Here is a 13,202-nt window from a genome sequence, read left to right as displayed (position 1 = left end):
TTTAATCCCCCCTCTTCCATTTAACCATCAGGGTAGTCTGGGTCCTTCCTCCATCTGGGTCTCCGCTGCTTCATCTGTAAACTGTGGGTAGTAACAGTCACATTGTAAAATGCTGTTAGGAAAACTGAATACCACTTGACGTGTTCTGCTCAGCTCTGGCAGATAGTAAGAGCTCCGTAATATTGGTTATTAAGACAATAAACATGACTAGTGTCAGTCATCTGATACCTTGTCACTGGACTCCTTAGGAGAGTGAAGCCAGTCCCCTCTTAATGCTTATTTGCGAAGTTCTTTTATTGTGGAACTCAAGAGAGTCACTCTACAACCTATCTGGGACAAGATTCAGAGGTCTTCCTCAACCAAACGCTGTTAGCATGGGGAAGGGTTCTTTTTTTTTTTTTTTTAAAGATTTTATTTATTTATCAGAGAGAGAGAGAGAGAGAGAGAGAGTGAGCACAGGCAGACAGAATGGCAGGCAGAGGCAGAGGGAGAAGCAGGCTCCCTGCTGAGCAAGGAGCCCGATGTGGGACTCGATCCCAGGACGCTGGGATCATGACCTGAGCCGAAGGCAGCTGCTTAACCAACTGAGCCACCCAGGCGTCCCGGGAAGGGTTCTTTTTGCCCAAGGCTGTCCCATGCCCTGCAAAGCATCTCTGGCCTCAGCCACTAAATGCTAGTAGAACCCCTACCTCCATCATTGTGACAGAACTTTGTGGTTGAGAACTTGAAGGGCCAAGGAGAACAAAGTCTGAAAGGGTGAAGCTTGCCCAATCTCTACCCTTCCCCCAAAACACCATTCCTTCCAACTGCTACCCTGACAACATGGCAGGCACCTTTGTGCACAGGATGGACGGCAGGGCAGATGGAGAAGGGAGAGCGGTGAGGTCCAAGTTCCAACAGCTCAGGGAGACAAACTTTACAAAGGGAAATTAAACCCAAGGTTCTGAGGGAGTAAAACAGTTGAGAAGGGAAATAAAAGGCATTCCAAGAAAGTGTAGGAATTTCTTATCCTAGAGACAAACACAGTAGGAAATCTGGAGACACTGTTTATGAAAGTACTTTCTAAATCACACTGAAAGTTACAGGGAAAGTTACAACATCGTCTATGAGAAAGCTGAACATCCTGACAGCCCCATAGACAACTCTCTCCAATCTTCCACCACTTCCCCAATGGAGACTTACCCACAGTGGCTCAAAACCCATTTTCCCTGCCCAGAGGGTTATAAATCCAGGAAGGCAGGACATTCTTGGATGAGGAAGAGGGTGGTACTGCTTAATTCATGATATCTGCTCCCTTAGTGATCTTCCCTCACCCCCCTCCCATGCAAGGGAAGGCCAGTGATATTCTTGGAATGAAAAAGGTGCTTTTTGCAACACTGCCCAACTGAGAACACTCATTCTGACACACAAAGATCCTTGCCTCCTTGGAATTCGTCAATGCCCTAGAACTATTTTGAAAATTCACTAACAGTTTATCTTTCTAAAGTCTATCTTTTCTACCACCATCTCTACCCCTCAAGGTTTAGGGTCATGAGCTCTGTGGTCATCTCCACCCCACGATCAACGTACTCTCCAAGTAAGACCACTGCATTTGCATTTTAAAAACAAGTATGGACAAGGTTCCCGGCTGCAAAGAAATGATTTGATGAAGACCTATGTCAACAGAACATGCCCTTTGAACTGTTCTCCTGCGAGTCTGGGTGGGGAATTTTCTCTGACCCATTCCCACTGTACTATGAACAAAGGTATGCTCCTAACAGACAAAGATGAAAATACATAGAAGACAACTGGTTTGAGCCTATGGAATGTCAAAGGCAGCTGGAGAACTGAAGTAATTGGTTAGCATCGGCTAGGTTATGCTGTGTTAACAAACACCTTAAACTCTTACATTGTTCTCATCTAAAACTGACATCCAACATGGATAAGCTGAGGGTTTTGCTCATTTACAGTCAGAACCCAGGGATTACAGCAGGTAGAAGAGTAATTGGCAAACTGTGCACTGGCTTTTCAAGTTTCTGCCAGTTGGTCATACCAAAGGATGCAGCAATGTGCCAACATTGCATGTGCGGAAGGAGAGAAAATCCTGAAGGTCCATCAGGAACCCCAATGACTACCATGGATTGAACTCGCCCCTGAGGAGGATTCAGCCTAGGCTTTCAGCCTCCCTAACAACATGTTTTAGCTCCAACTATAGCTATGCTTCTTGAAAACCTATTATGTGCCACGTAATTTTTTAGGCACTTTCCACAGTCACACACTCAATTTCTACAATCAGCCTAAGGCCACTTAAACAACTGGTGAGTGACACGATTGCAAGCCAGGGTGTTTAACCACAAAGCCTTGGTTCCTTCTAATTCCCTGCCCATTTTCCCAATTTTGCAGCAAGTTACCAGGCCCAATTTCATCTGGCACTTCCTATCAGACACGACTGGTGGTGTGCCCATCCCTGGAGCCCTTACTGTGCACCTCCAGTGTCCACCTCACTGCCTTTGTGGGGGTGAGGGTCACAGAGCCACCATTTCTTTAGAGCTCTCCTGCCTTTCACTGTCATCATCCTGGCCAAAGCCAGGGAAGCAACAAGCAAGCTCCCACCTTTTTCTCCTCAACAATCCCCGCATCAAGTACATTTATCAGAGTGATGCTAAGTAAGATGCAAGTGCAAATAATTTGGTTTTTAAAACGTATGCTTCCTGTTGCCATAGATCAATTAAACCCTCTCCATTTTATTGCCAGATTGACACAGATGTATTTATCGCTGTTTGCCATGGGAGCCCTGCTCTGCCCACTGTGTTCAAGCAGCTCAGCAAGCATCTGACTCCAATCACTAGGGACTCAGGGCCCTTGGGGCTGTGGGATTTGGGATGGACACCACAGAGAACTCTGTCCCTTCCCAATCCAGGGAAAAAGGGAAATTGAAGCTGGAGTGGCTCATTAACAAGCTCTTTGCCTTGAGCAGATCACACAACTAGCACTGGCCAGAGCATAGGAACTTTGTTGATCAGAGTAAAAATAAAATACGAAAACCTCAAAAACAAGTACAAGGAAGAGTTTGGGACAATGGGTTCTCAAATATTCTTAGTAGCAGAAATCGGTAGGTAGAAGCTCTCAAGAGCAATCTGACATCTTTATCAGACCCCTCTGACAATTCTGTCTCTAGGAATTTGTCCCAAGAAACTAATCAGAGTCCTATTCATGAGTATTACAAGAATATTTATAACGTATTTTTAACAGTAAAAATCTGGAAACAATCTAAACGTCCAACACTAAGAAATAAGAAACCATTAAAAACTGTAATGTAGTATTTACTGATAGGAAAATGCTTCCAACACAATGTGAGCAACAGCACATTTTTAAATATTTGGCATTATAAGAGGTTGGAAGACAATAAAGTGTCAGCAGTGGTGATTTCTAGTGGCAAGATTATCAGTGACTTGAAGAAAGAGCATTTCCTTATACTTTGCATTGAACATTTCTATGTTGATCATGTTTCTATTTAAAAAAAAAATCTTCAAAAAACAAGATCTCAGTACGATTTCATGCAGATGCAGACATTGGACTCGTGATCATTAATGCATTAAAATTCAAGAAGCAACATTCCTCCTCCTAGGCATTACCTGATGAGCTCCCCAAAGCCTCTATCCCCCATTCCAGTGTGAATAGCAATCACCTGTCCCTGGGAATCATGTCCAGGAAGGAGATGTAGGCTGAAAGGCAGAGGAGAGAATGTGTGTCTTTGAAGGCAGGCAGAAGTTTCATTCGGACCGGTTTTCCTCCTTCGATTTTCAACTTGCAACCTGACAGGGTACACACCAGCTCCAGAGACTTTCATTTCCCCAGGGCAGAGTCCCAGAAACAGTACAGCTCGAATTTCCACAACCTTCTGCATAGACAGGTAACCAGTTTACTATTGGCAGACCCAAAAGAAGCAGAAGATTCACAAGAATTAACGCAGGAGAGAAGGCAGACATGTAACAGGATAAAATTTTCTATGTACAGGGACTTAAAACCAAAGTTTAGAGCTTATAAATCCCTAAACCTCCTTCCCTCCAGCATGAACAGTGGCCATAGAAGAATCAGGAGAACAATTACTTTTATCAATGAGATTAACAATGTTGATGGTATATGGTTATGAATTTATGGTAAGACAACAGAGAAGGATGTTCCTAATGTGAGTGGTTAACTGAAGACTGGTGCCCCCCTTTTAACTACTACATTGGCAAGAAGGAATACAATATGGCCGCTTAAGACATTCGTATTGTAGTATATGCACAAAATAGCTCTGGAACTATCCAATGTTGAGTAACAGCAGGGCCGAGGAGAACTGGCAGGCTAAAAATAATCTACATGTAAAGAAGAAGGTTTTCCTCCTCTTTGCACATTTGTTCCTCCTAAAGTCTACACCGTGTGCGCACCCCTCCATTGCTCATCCCTGCCCCCATCCAGCTATAAACCAGTGTGGAGATCACACACCGAGAGGAACAGGCCCCTGACCAGATGGGACAGCACCTCAAACTCAACACTACAGAAATGTTCTCCTCTCAACAAAGGAGAATTAAATTCACAATTCCCCCTCATTCCAAATCTGTTTTCCTAACCTTCCTCTCACTCAATTGCCCTGCTTCTAGAATCTGTCCTTTCTCATGATAAATCCTTATATAGAGCCCCTTCTCACCACTGACTCTGCTCATTTCTCTCCCTCCTCCTCCTCCTCCTTCTTCTTCCTTCTTCTCCTTCTCCTTCTTCTCCCCTCTCTCTCTCTCTCTCTCTCTCTCTCTCACACACACACACACACACACACACACACACACACACACACACACCCCTCCCAGGGTCCAGCCCCTTCTCTGCTAAAGGGAAGCAGGGCCTCCGAGTTTGACAAAGACAGCTCTGTTTCTTCGGACCTGACAACTCAGTCCCATGACCTGTCCCCGCTGACACACTCCCTCATGGGGCCCATCCTCCTCCAACCCACATCCGGGCAAGGCAGCCACAGCCTGAGCCACAATGCCCCTAAGCTTCTGGAAGCCAGGCACAGAGAAAGAGCTCCTTCCGATAACCAAGCAAAGAAACCCTCTCCATGAGTCTGCACTGGGGAACTTCTTAAGGGACACACATGTCCCAGGCACTATCCGGTCCAGGCTCTGTACTTTTGTCCTATCCTATCCTTTTGTCCTATCCTCGGACCGATGACCCTCCTTAACTTCCTTAGAGTCAGCATTTCTTTGTTTGGCATCCTCTCAACACTATACATCAGTTTGACTTTTCAGTTTCCCTATCTCTCCAGAAGGATACCAACCTCTGTACCCACACACTCAGTGCCCACTCTCTTTCTACATAACCCTCTGGACACCCCTTCCCTAAAGACCATGCATCTCCATAAGGACCGGCCCAAAAAGCTCTGTCAGTTTAAAGTCCCCTCTACCTGCTGGTGACTTCACGCCCTGCATTTTGTCCATTTTCTCTCAAACTGTTATTTCCCAAGTGTCTGGACTCAGAGGCTGGGAAAGAAAAGACCAAGTCATGGAAACACAAAAATGCCTGAGCCCTGGAATAGGATTCAATCTCATCTCTCCTTCTACCCCAAGACAGTTTGTTCCTTTTGGAGGACAGCACAGTTCTCAAGGGAACACTTAGAAGAAAAGCCCTACATGGAACCAGCTTATTAGGAAAACCACCACCCTGACCCCTGCTCATGTATCCCACTGTTATCTGCTTTCCAAGTACCTCCTACTTCCCTCTTCCAAGCCCCCAAACCAGTCACAATGGATAACTTCAATGAAGAAATGAAATCACTGTATATTTTCCAATGGAATAATACAGAAGATCACACTTAACTTCTGCCAAGATTGGAACAGTTGTTAGAGTGCGCCTCCCTCCTGCCCCATGCCAACAGTGTCTGAATGGCTTCAAAATACCATCTGGGAGAAATCATCACAAAATATTTAAGGCTCCAATTCATTAAAAGAAAAAAGAAATCAAAGGAAGAACACACACAGACACATATATGCACCTTACCTGTGATTCAGCAAATCTCTGGGAGATGGGGTTATCCTGAAAAGCATTCCTAAACGCCCCCAAATGCCCCTGTTGGTTCCATCTCATTCCTTCCCCAAGAGTGTTCTAACTTATCTACATGGTCATCAGTGACAAAGGTAAAGAACAAAGTAACACTATGATGGTCCCCCTTGGAGGACCTTGGAGGAGAGGGAGGATGTCCATGCTCGCAGCTTTTTCAGTGGCACAAAGAGGCTAGCCAAAGATTCATCTGAAGCAAAGTCCCACTTTTGAGGTGTGACTTCACATGTCTCAGAGTCCCCACACCCTACGCAGAACTGGATGGTGATTTTCACCCACGGGCCATGACCAGGGGACTGGGCCTCCCTGGCCTGGTCTGCATCTTGTGAAGGGTACATACCTCAGAAGGTTAAAGCTCAGATCGAGCCTCTTTGCGAAATGTCCACAGTCCCTTCCAAGGTGCTCTGGAATTTCTCTGCAGTCCTGGCCTATGTAGGACACCTGGAAATTAAATGAAACAGAAACAATGTGGCAATCGGAAATCGCCCAGCTGCTCCCAACCCTGAGTCATTGATCTGAAGATTGCTTCCGCAACTTTGAACCAACGCGCTCCTCATACACACACAAAAGCCCCATTTGTGACCATTTTCCTGATCAAATCAGCTTTGGGGGCTTCAGGGACTCTGCCAAGAGTTCCCCTTTCCTGGTACCCTTAGCATGATGGAGGCTAATCCCAGCACAATGGAAATTGGACTGAAATTGGCCAGATTCAGGTGTCCAGAAAAGGCCCCATGTCAGAGCACGCTGATATAAACACAGCAATCAGCCTCTCGCTCAGGGGCCTTTCCAACAGCTGCCCCTCTGGCTTTCCTCCTCCCGCTCCTCCTCTGTCCCCCTCCCCCCCAAATACCCTGTTATGCACATTACCTCATAAAAGACACAGCAGATGCATTTACCAGCATTCAACCTGCAGGGTGCTGGAACAAATAGGGTTAGACAAGAAAACCTCCCCAGACCGCCAATCCCATCCTATTACTACTCCATATAAAACATCCCCCGCACTCTGTACAAAGCTGATTTGAAGGCAGCAGGGAAACGAAGGGTGGCCACAGCTTCCAAGAAGAGTCTCCAGGGAGCCTTTTGCAACCAACCCCACTCGGGCTGCAGAGCTGTTCCCTTAGGCCTTTCTTTACTTATTTTATCATCATTATTAACCTAGTGTATGTCCAAATATTAAGAAGCTGAATTGAAATTTGATGCCAGAATTTGATTGTAGGAAGGTCAGAGGGCTTTCTCACATCTCCAACCACTCAATCTTTGAAAAACGTTTTTTACAGATAGTTGCCAATTCAACCACAGGGCACTAATTCCAAAATCCATAGAACAAACCCATGGGTGACAGTTGGCCAGTGGGATCAAAATATAGGATACTTCTCTAAAGGACTCCCTACCCCCAGCTGCCAGGTAGAAATTTGGGCCTATTACATGACTACAGTCTTGATCCTTCCTCCCCTGCCCCCCAAATGCATCTCCTCCTACACATACATGTAAGAATGTCTTGGAATAAGTAAAAGATTCCCCCAGGGGTTATGCTTCCCAATGGGGACAAGAATATGGTGGCCATATAGAACTCAAGATATTAGGTTGAAATCATGATTACTAATATTCAATCCTAAAACTACAGAAATAGCACTTTCATAGGACTCAACCTTATTAAAAAAAAAAAATTACACTGTACCTTCCTACACTCAGTTTCAAGTCTGCTCCCAGCCCTGTCCTATCCAATGGGCACAGTACAGTATCCTGTACTCACGCTCTCAATAACTTCATTTCTCGAGGAGAAAAAGTTTGGGAAAAAGGACAGAAAAATAGCAGATTCCGATAAAATAAGTTGGACTCCGGAAGACACAGACTAAAATATAAAGGTCTCTAAGTTCAATCTAGCCACCTCCATTTTCTACATGGGACCTGTCCTTCCTCAGAACTCCTTGGGTAATAAACTTCTCCTTCCAAACACAGACGGAAATCATACAGCAAGAAGAGACTGGGGATATAAGGCCCCAATCAATCTAGGGACTTTAATTCCCCTGCGGAAGCCCACTCGACCAGCAGCCATTTCTGTAGTAGAATATCACAGTGACCCTGGAGGCCCATGGAAATCACCAGAAAACCCATCCCTTTCACCACATCATGCACCCAATCTCATAGGTATCGTTCAAGATCTCCGTGGTATATACAGCATAGAGGCTGAGGTTTAGATGTAGAAACGGAGCTGTGTCCTTATAGACTCACCAAGGACTCCATCTCGTAGGGACTCCATTTCTTGAAACCCCTCATGTTTTTAACAAAGAAACTAAGACTTCGGCGGCATGCCCACTGTAAGACAGCTTCGTAATGATAAAGTCCTGCACCAGGACTAGGAACTTCCAACTTGGGCACCACGGAGTTCTTATGAATCCACACATGGATGTGGATTTTCTTGATCAATAAACACCAGTGGCACATCTATCATCACGTTTTGGCTTCAAAAATGCATCTTCCTGGCTAAAAGGTTGCGACCTACTTCATGATATAGGATGTTGAGAGCCCCAGAGGAGCATTAGAACCTAGGTAGAGGGAGATTTGCTCCCCCTTTTCTTCTGTAGGATCCCCTTTCAGAGGCAAAAGGAGCACCAAGGAAGCTATCACCATGAAGCCTGCAGATCATTCACATGCCTAACGAGACGTATCAGCTTGTTTTATTACAATAGCTTAACATAACATCCCAGGAAAACTCAAACACAACTCTTTTCCACAGTGGAGACCAAGTCTCTAAAATTTGGGAGGAAAGCCAACCTGATAAGCCATCTGCATGCTTGGACACCCCACCACACCAACCCCAAGCTAAACTGGGGCATTTAGAGATGTGAGTTACGCTGGCCACGTTTAAGGGTCCAAATCAGCAGGACAAGGTTTAAGGCTTAAAAGCAGCTAGCAACCACTGCCAGGCACAGCAACCAACACTCACAATGAGAACAAAGTCCTATTTAACAAGTACTCCTGGGTGGAAGACATTACCTCTCAGGGTATCAGGAAGATTCTTGGAGCAGAGGCCCACCTACTGTAACAAGGCCCAAAGAGCCAGACCAAAAATAGTTTGCTACTTGAGCAAATAAGGGAAAGCGAGACTAAGAGACCCTAAATGCCACAGAAGCAAGAGCACATCCAGAACAAGAGCCATTGCCTTCAGTGAGTTACTTTTAGACTGAAGAACCAAGTTTTGTACTTTTCATTTGCCTACCTTAGGTCTCCGGTATCGCAAGACTTCTACCTTGTGTGGAATGGTAACAGAAAGGGACACCATTACTGGGGAAATGAAAACTGATGAAGATTTCCCTGCCCTGCCCCCACCCAACCATAGAGGGATAAAGAGGGATACCAGAGAGGAAAATAAGAAGGTCTGTGCAAAATCCCCACCCATACACATACCCAGCACCCCTGAGCAGAGGCCACAGGGAATTACTCAACTACAGGGGACTACAGATTTCTGTTTGCAGTTGAGACAGTCTGGGTCTCTGGACATCTCTAAGCGTGGTAGAAGTGTTAGTTGACTCTGTATGAAGACGATTATTTTCTGATAATAATCAGCCCAGGAGTGGAAGATCCTGGATTTTATTTTATTATTTTTTTAAATATTTTTATTTATTTATTTGACAGAGAGAGATCACAAGTAGGCAGAGAGGCAGGCAGAGAGAGAGAGAGAGGAGGAAGCAGGCTCCCTGCCGAGCAGAGAGCCCGATGCGGGACTTGATCCCAGGACCCTGAGATCATGACCTGAGCTGAAGGCAGCGGCTTAACCCACTGAGCCACCCAGGTGCCCCAGATCCTGGATTTTAAATGTGCAGTAGTGAAAGCTCTGTCAGAATAGAAACTGTCACGGGCTGTTACTTCCTAGCTGTTATCCCGGATGGGTCACAATCTCACAGAGCTGGTCTCATCTTCTGTAAACTAGTCTAACACTAACCGCATCCCAAAGGTATGATGAGTAAGGGAACTAATATGTATTAAATGCCTACCACCTGGCTGTTAGCTAGTCGATCCTCATGAAATAGCCCAGTGAGTCATAGATCCTCAACTAACTTAGAGCAATGACAAGAGTACATAGCACTGTCCTCAGCACCTACTGGTCACTCAGTAAACAGGTGAATCAGACCAATACCCTTAAGAAAGGATTTGTTATTCCCATGTCTTGGGAACAAGATTTCAGGGTCTGAATTCCACGTTTGCATTTAGATCTACAATTGTATCGATGCCACTGCTTGGTCATAAACTGGCGGAAAAAGAAGATTAAGAACTTTATGATGATATAAATGTTGCATTCAAGCCAAGAGAAGGCCAAATAAAGTCAGATTCATGTTGAATAAAAAGATTTTACAGAGAAGAATGGAGAGAGGGCTGACAGAAGCCCATAGGACTCCTAAAACCCAGGGCAACAGCAGTCAGCCCACAGTGGTGTTGAAAGCAATGACCTAATTTCAACACAACATCATCCATCTTATTCAATTGTTTCAGTGGTGGTATGTTTGGTTTTTTGTTTTGGTTTTGTTTTGTTTTCTATGCCCTCAAACCATCTCTTTATTTGGGGGATAGGTCTCTATGAACTTAGAAAAAGTTCTATCTGGTTGTATGTTTGTATATTTAGGCAACATTGCAATAAGAACAGTATCAATACTAAGGGCTCATGGGAAGGCTTTTTTTTCTTTTTAAGAAAGCTCAACCAAAATTTAAGAAGTACCATGTGATACACATTCCAGGAACTACTTCTTGTTATGGCTGTCCCTAGAAACTAAAAAGGGCAGAACGCTAAAAACAAAGCAAAAAAGCCCACACCTAAACCCCCGGCTGGCCACTGGCCTAGGAGGTTCCAGACCTGGGAGACTAACACCCCAGCAGCATTTCTTCAGGCTGTCTTAGCTCCTCCCCAGCAGCTCCATCTGCTTAGCACAGTCCCCTAATGCTCAAAATGCCTCACCCACAGGTTAGTAATTGCCTTTGAATTCTTTGGAGTAGTCTAAAAGCAGGCGGTGCAGCAAAATAATCAAGTTAGGGAAACCTGGGAAAAGAGAAGGAGGCACAGGCAAGTTCTTACCCCTCCCATCAAGTGCTCCAAGTTATTAGAAGCTTCACCCAAAGAATGCTGGGTCTAAAATGCAGAGACCTAGGGTCTGCGGGGAAGGGGACATTCTTGGGCAGAGGCCCTCTCCTCCTACTCCTCCTTCTAGGCAGACATGTTAACTCCCAAAAGCCCTTATCCCGGCCATCTAAGTAAGACCCATCATTTTTAACCTTTCCCACAGGCTGGTACCTCCCTGGCCTTCTCACTTCCAAACTCTGAGAATGTGGAAACATTTGCCCAAAGTCATCTCAAAAAACTAACTGTGCCTGACACTACCTGCCTTAGGCAATCCAAGAGGTGAGCTTCAAAACCTCAGAACTATTTCTCTAGGGCATGCAAGGAAAGGCGGGAGGAGGGCTGGCTTAATCAGAGGTTAAAAAGAGAGACCTGGCTTTTTCAGAAGGTAAAAGGCCCCTGGGCCCAGCATCCCTCCAGCAATGACTGAGAACACCTGAGGCTCCACTACAGGGCTGAAAGCAAGCGAGGCTAGGTGTCTGTCACCCCGAGCTGAAACTGGAATGTTGCCATTCCTCGGACACCAGTTCCAGAAGTCAGGTGTGGAATCAGCGCTTGCCACTTGTGACACCATGGAGGGAACTGGAGGGTCCGTGAAACAAGTTAGAGAAAGGCAAATACCACATGATTTCACTTCCACGTGGAATCTAAAAAATGAACAAAGCACAAAAACAGACTCAAATACCAGAGAATAAATTGGTGGTCGCGGGGCGGGGGGGGGGGGGGGGGGGGGGGGTTGGAGGATAGGCAAATAGTGAAAGGAATTAAGAGGCACAAACTGTTACGAAAAAAGTCCATGGGATGAGAAGTAGAGCATTAGGAATATAGTCAGTAACATTGTAATAACGTTGCATGGTGACAGAGGCTAACTTGTGGTGAGCCAAGTATAATGCACTGAATTGTCAAATTACTATGTGGCACACCTGAAACTACTATAACATGGTATGTCCACCCTATAATAAACTAAGAAGAGAAATCAGATGCCAAAATAAAACTGGGGGACTTTAGCCTTCTAGCTGCCTTGAATAAGGGGCCTAGGATTGGGATCCAGAGGCAGTCTGCAGTGAGGACCCCAAACCTAGAGAGCCTGTCGGAATGCACTATGATTTTCATGGTCTTTAGCGGGAACTAGGCACTTTTGCCATCCTGGGCACCTTAAAAAATAAAGAAACCACACACACACACACACACACACACACACACACACACATACCCCTAATGTTTATATTTTACAACTTCATTAGTACAAGGACGCATATATTAAAATGTTCTCTTTGACCAAAGTTATTTTCTTCTGATTATTAAATGACACACTTTTTAAGAGCCCCCAGAAGTACCATCAGCTGTGGGCATGGTCGCCTCTGCCTGATGGAATAATCAGCGCTGCCGGCCTTAGCAGTGCTAGGGACAGAGAAGGTGGAGAGGACCTTGTCGACCTAGGGGGCCTTGCCCTCTTCTCCCACAGCCAGGGGAGGGGGTGGTGCCCTCACCAAACTAGGGCGGGCCTGGGCTCCTGAAAGAGTCGCCAGCTGGAGACGCAGCCCGCCTGCGGTGGGGCAAGGGGCCCTTTCCAACCTCCGGGTGGCCCCTTGCCCCAGCACTCCCTCCCCACACCGACTGCCCAACGCGAGGGCGGGGTTCGTCCTGGCGGACTTACTTGAGTTCCACTGACCACGAGCCCAGCCATGACGACTGGGCGGACGCGCGGCGCGGAGTGCAGGCGCCGGGCGGCGAGAGCCAAGCACCGAGCGCAGCGCGGCGGCGGGCAGCACGGCCCAGCGCGCAGTTCCGCACTTAAATAGTCAGCTGACCCGGCGGAAGCCCGAGGCGCGGGCCGGGTGCTGGAACTCGGGCTCAGCTGCGCTCCCGGCCTCTTGCCCTCGGCAGGCCCTGGAGCCGGTGAACCTAGGCACGCCCCCCGCCACGCGCCGCCGGAGGTGGCCCCGAGCGCCCCGCGCTCCCACGGAATGGCCTGACCCCTTAACTTCCCCCATGGCCCCCGGGGCACCCCAGGACC

General features: G+C 46.5%; 1 protein-coding gene across 2 annotated transcripts in view; it reads right to left on the bottom strand.

Moving 5' to 3' along the window:
- Window positions 1-13,097, bottom strand: part of LRMDA (leucine rich melanocyte differentiation associated) — a 1,046,803-nt gene extending 1,033,706 nt beyond the window's left edge. The window contains exons 1-2 of one of the 2 annotated variants that reach the window (XM_032314126.1): window positions 12,843-13,097; window positions 6,416-6,516 (exon numbers count right to left, since the gene is read on the bottom strand). In XM_032314126.1, coding sequence (XP_032170017.1) covers window positions 6,416-6,516; window positions 12,843-12,872 — 131 coding nt within the window. In that variant the 5' untranslated portion in view covers window positions 12,873-13,097. Of the gene's footprint in view, window positions 1-6,415; window positions 6,517-12,842 lie in introns of those variants that run through there. The other variant, XM_032314125.1, reaches the window with a different exon arrangement.
- Window positions 13,098-13,202: the final 105 nt, after the last annotated feature.

The sequence above is a fragment of the Mustela erminea genome, chromosome 14, assembly GCF_009829155.1.
Source record: "Mustela erminea isolate mMusErm1 chromosome 14, mMusErm1.Pri, whole genome shotgun sequence".
NCBI lineage: Eukaryota > Metazoa > Chordata > Mammalia > Carnivora > Mustelidae > Mustela > Mustela erminea.
Note: the sequence above shows the minus strand (reverse complement) of the source record. Positions and strands in the feature narration are given on the sequence as shown.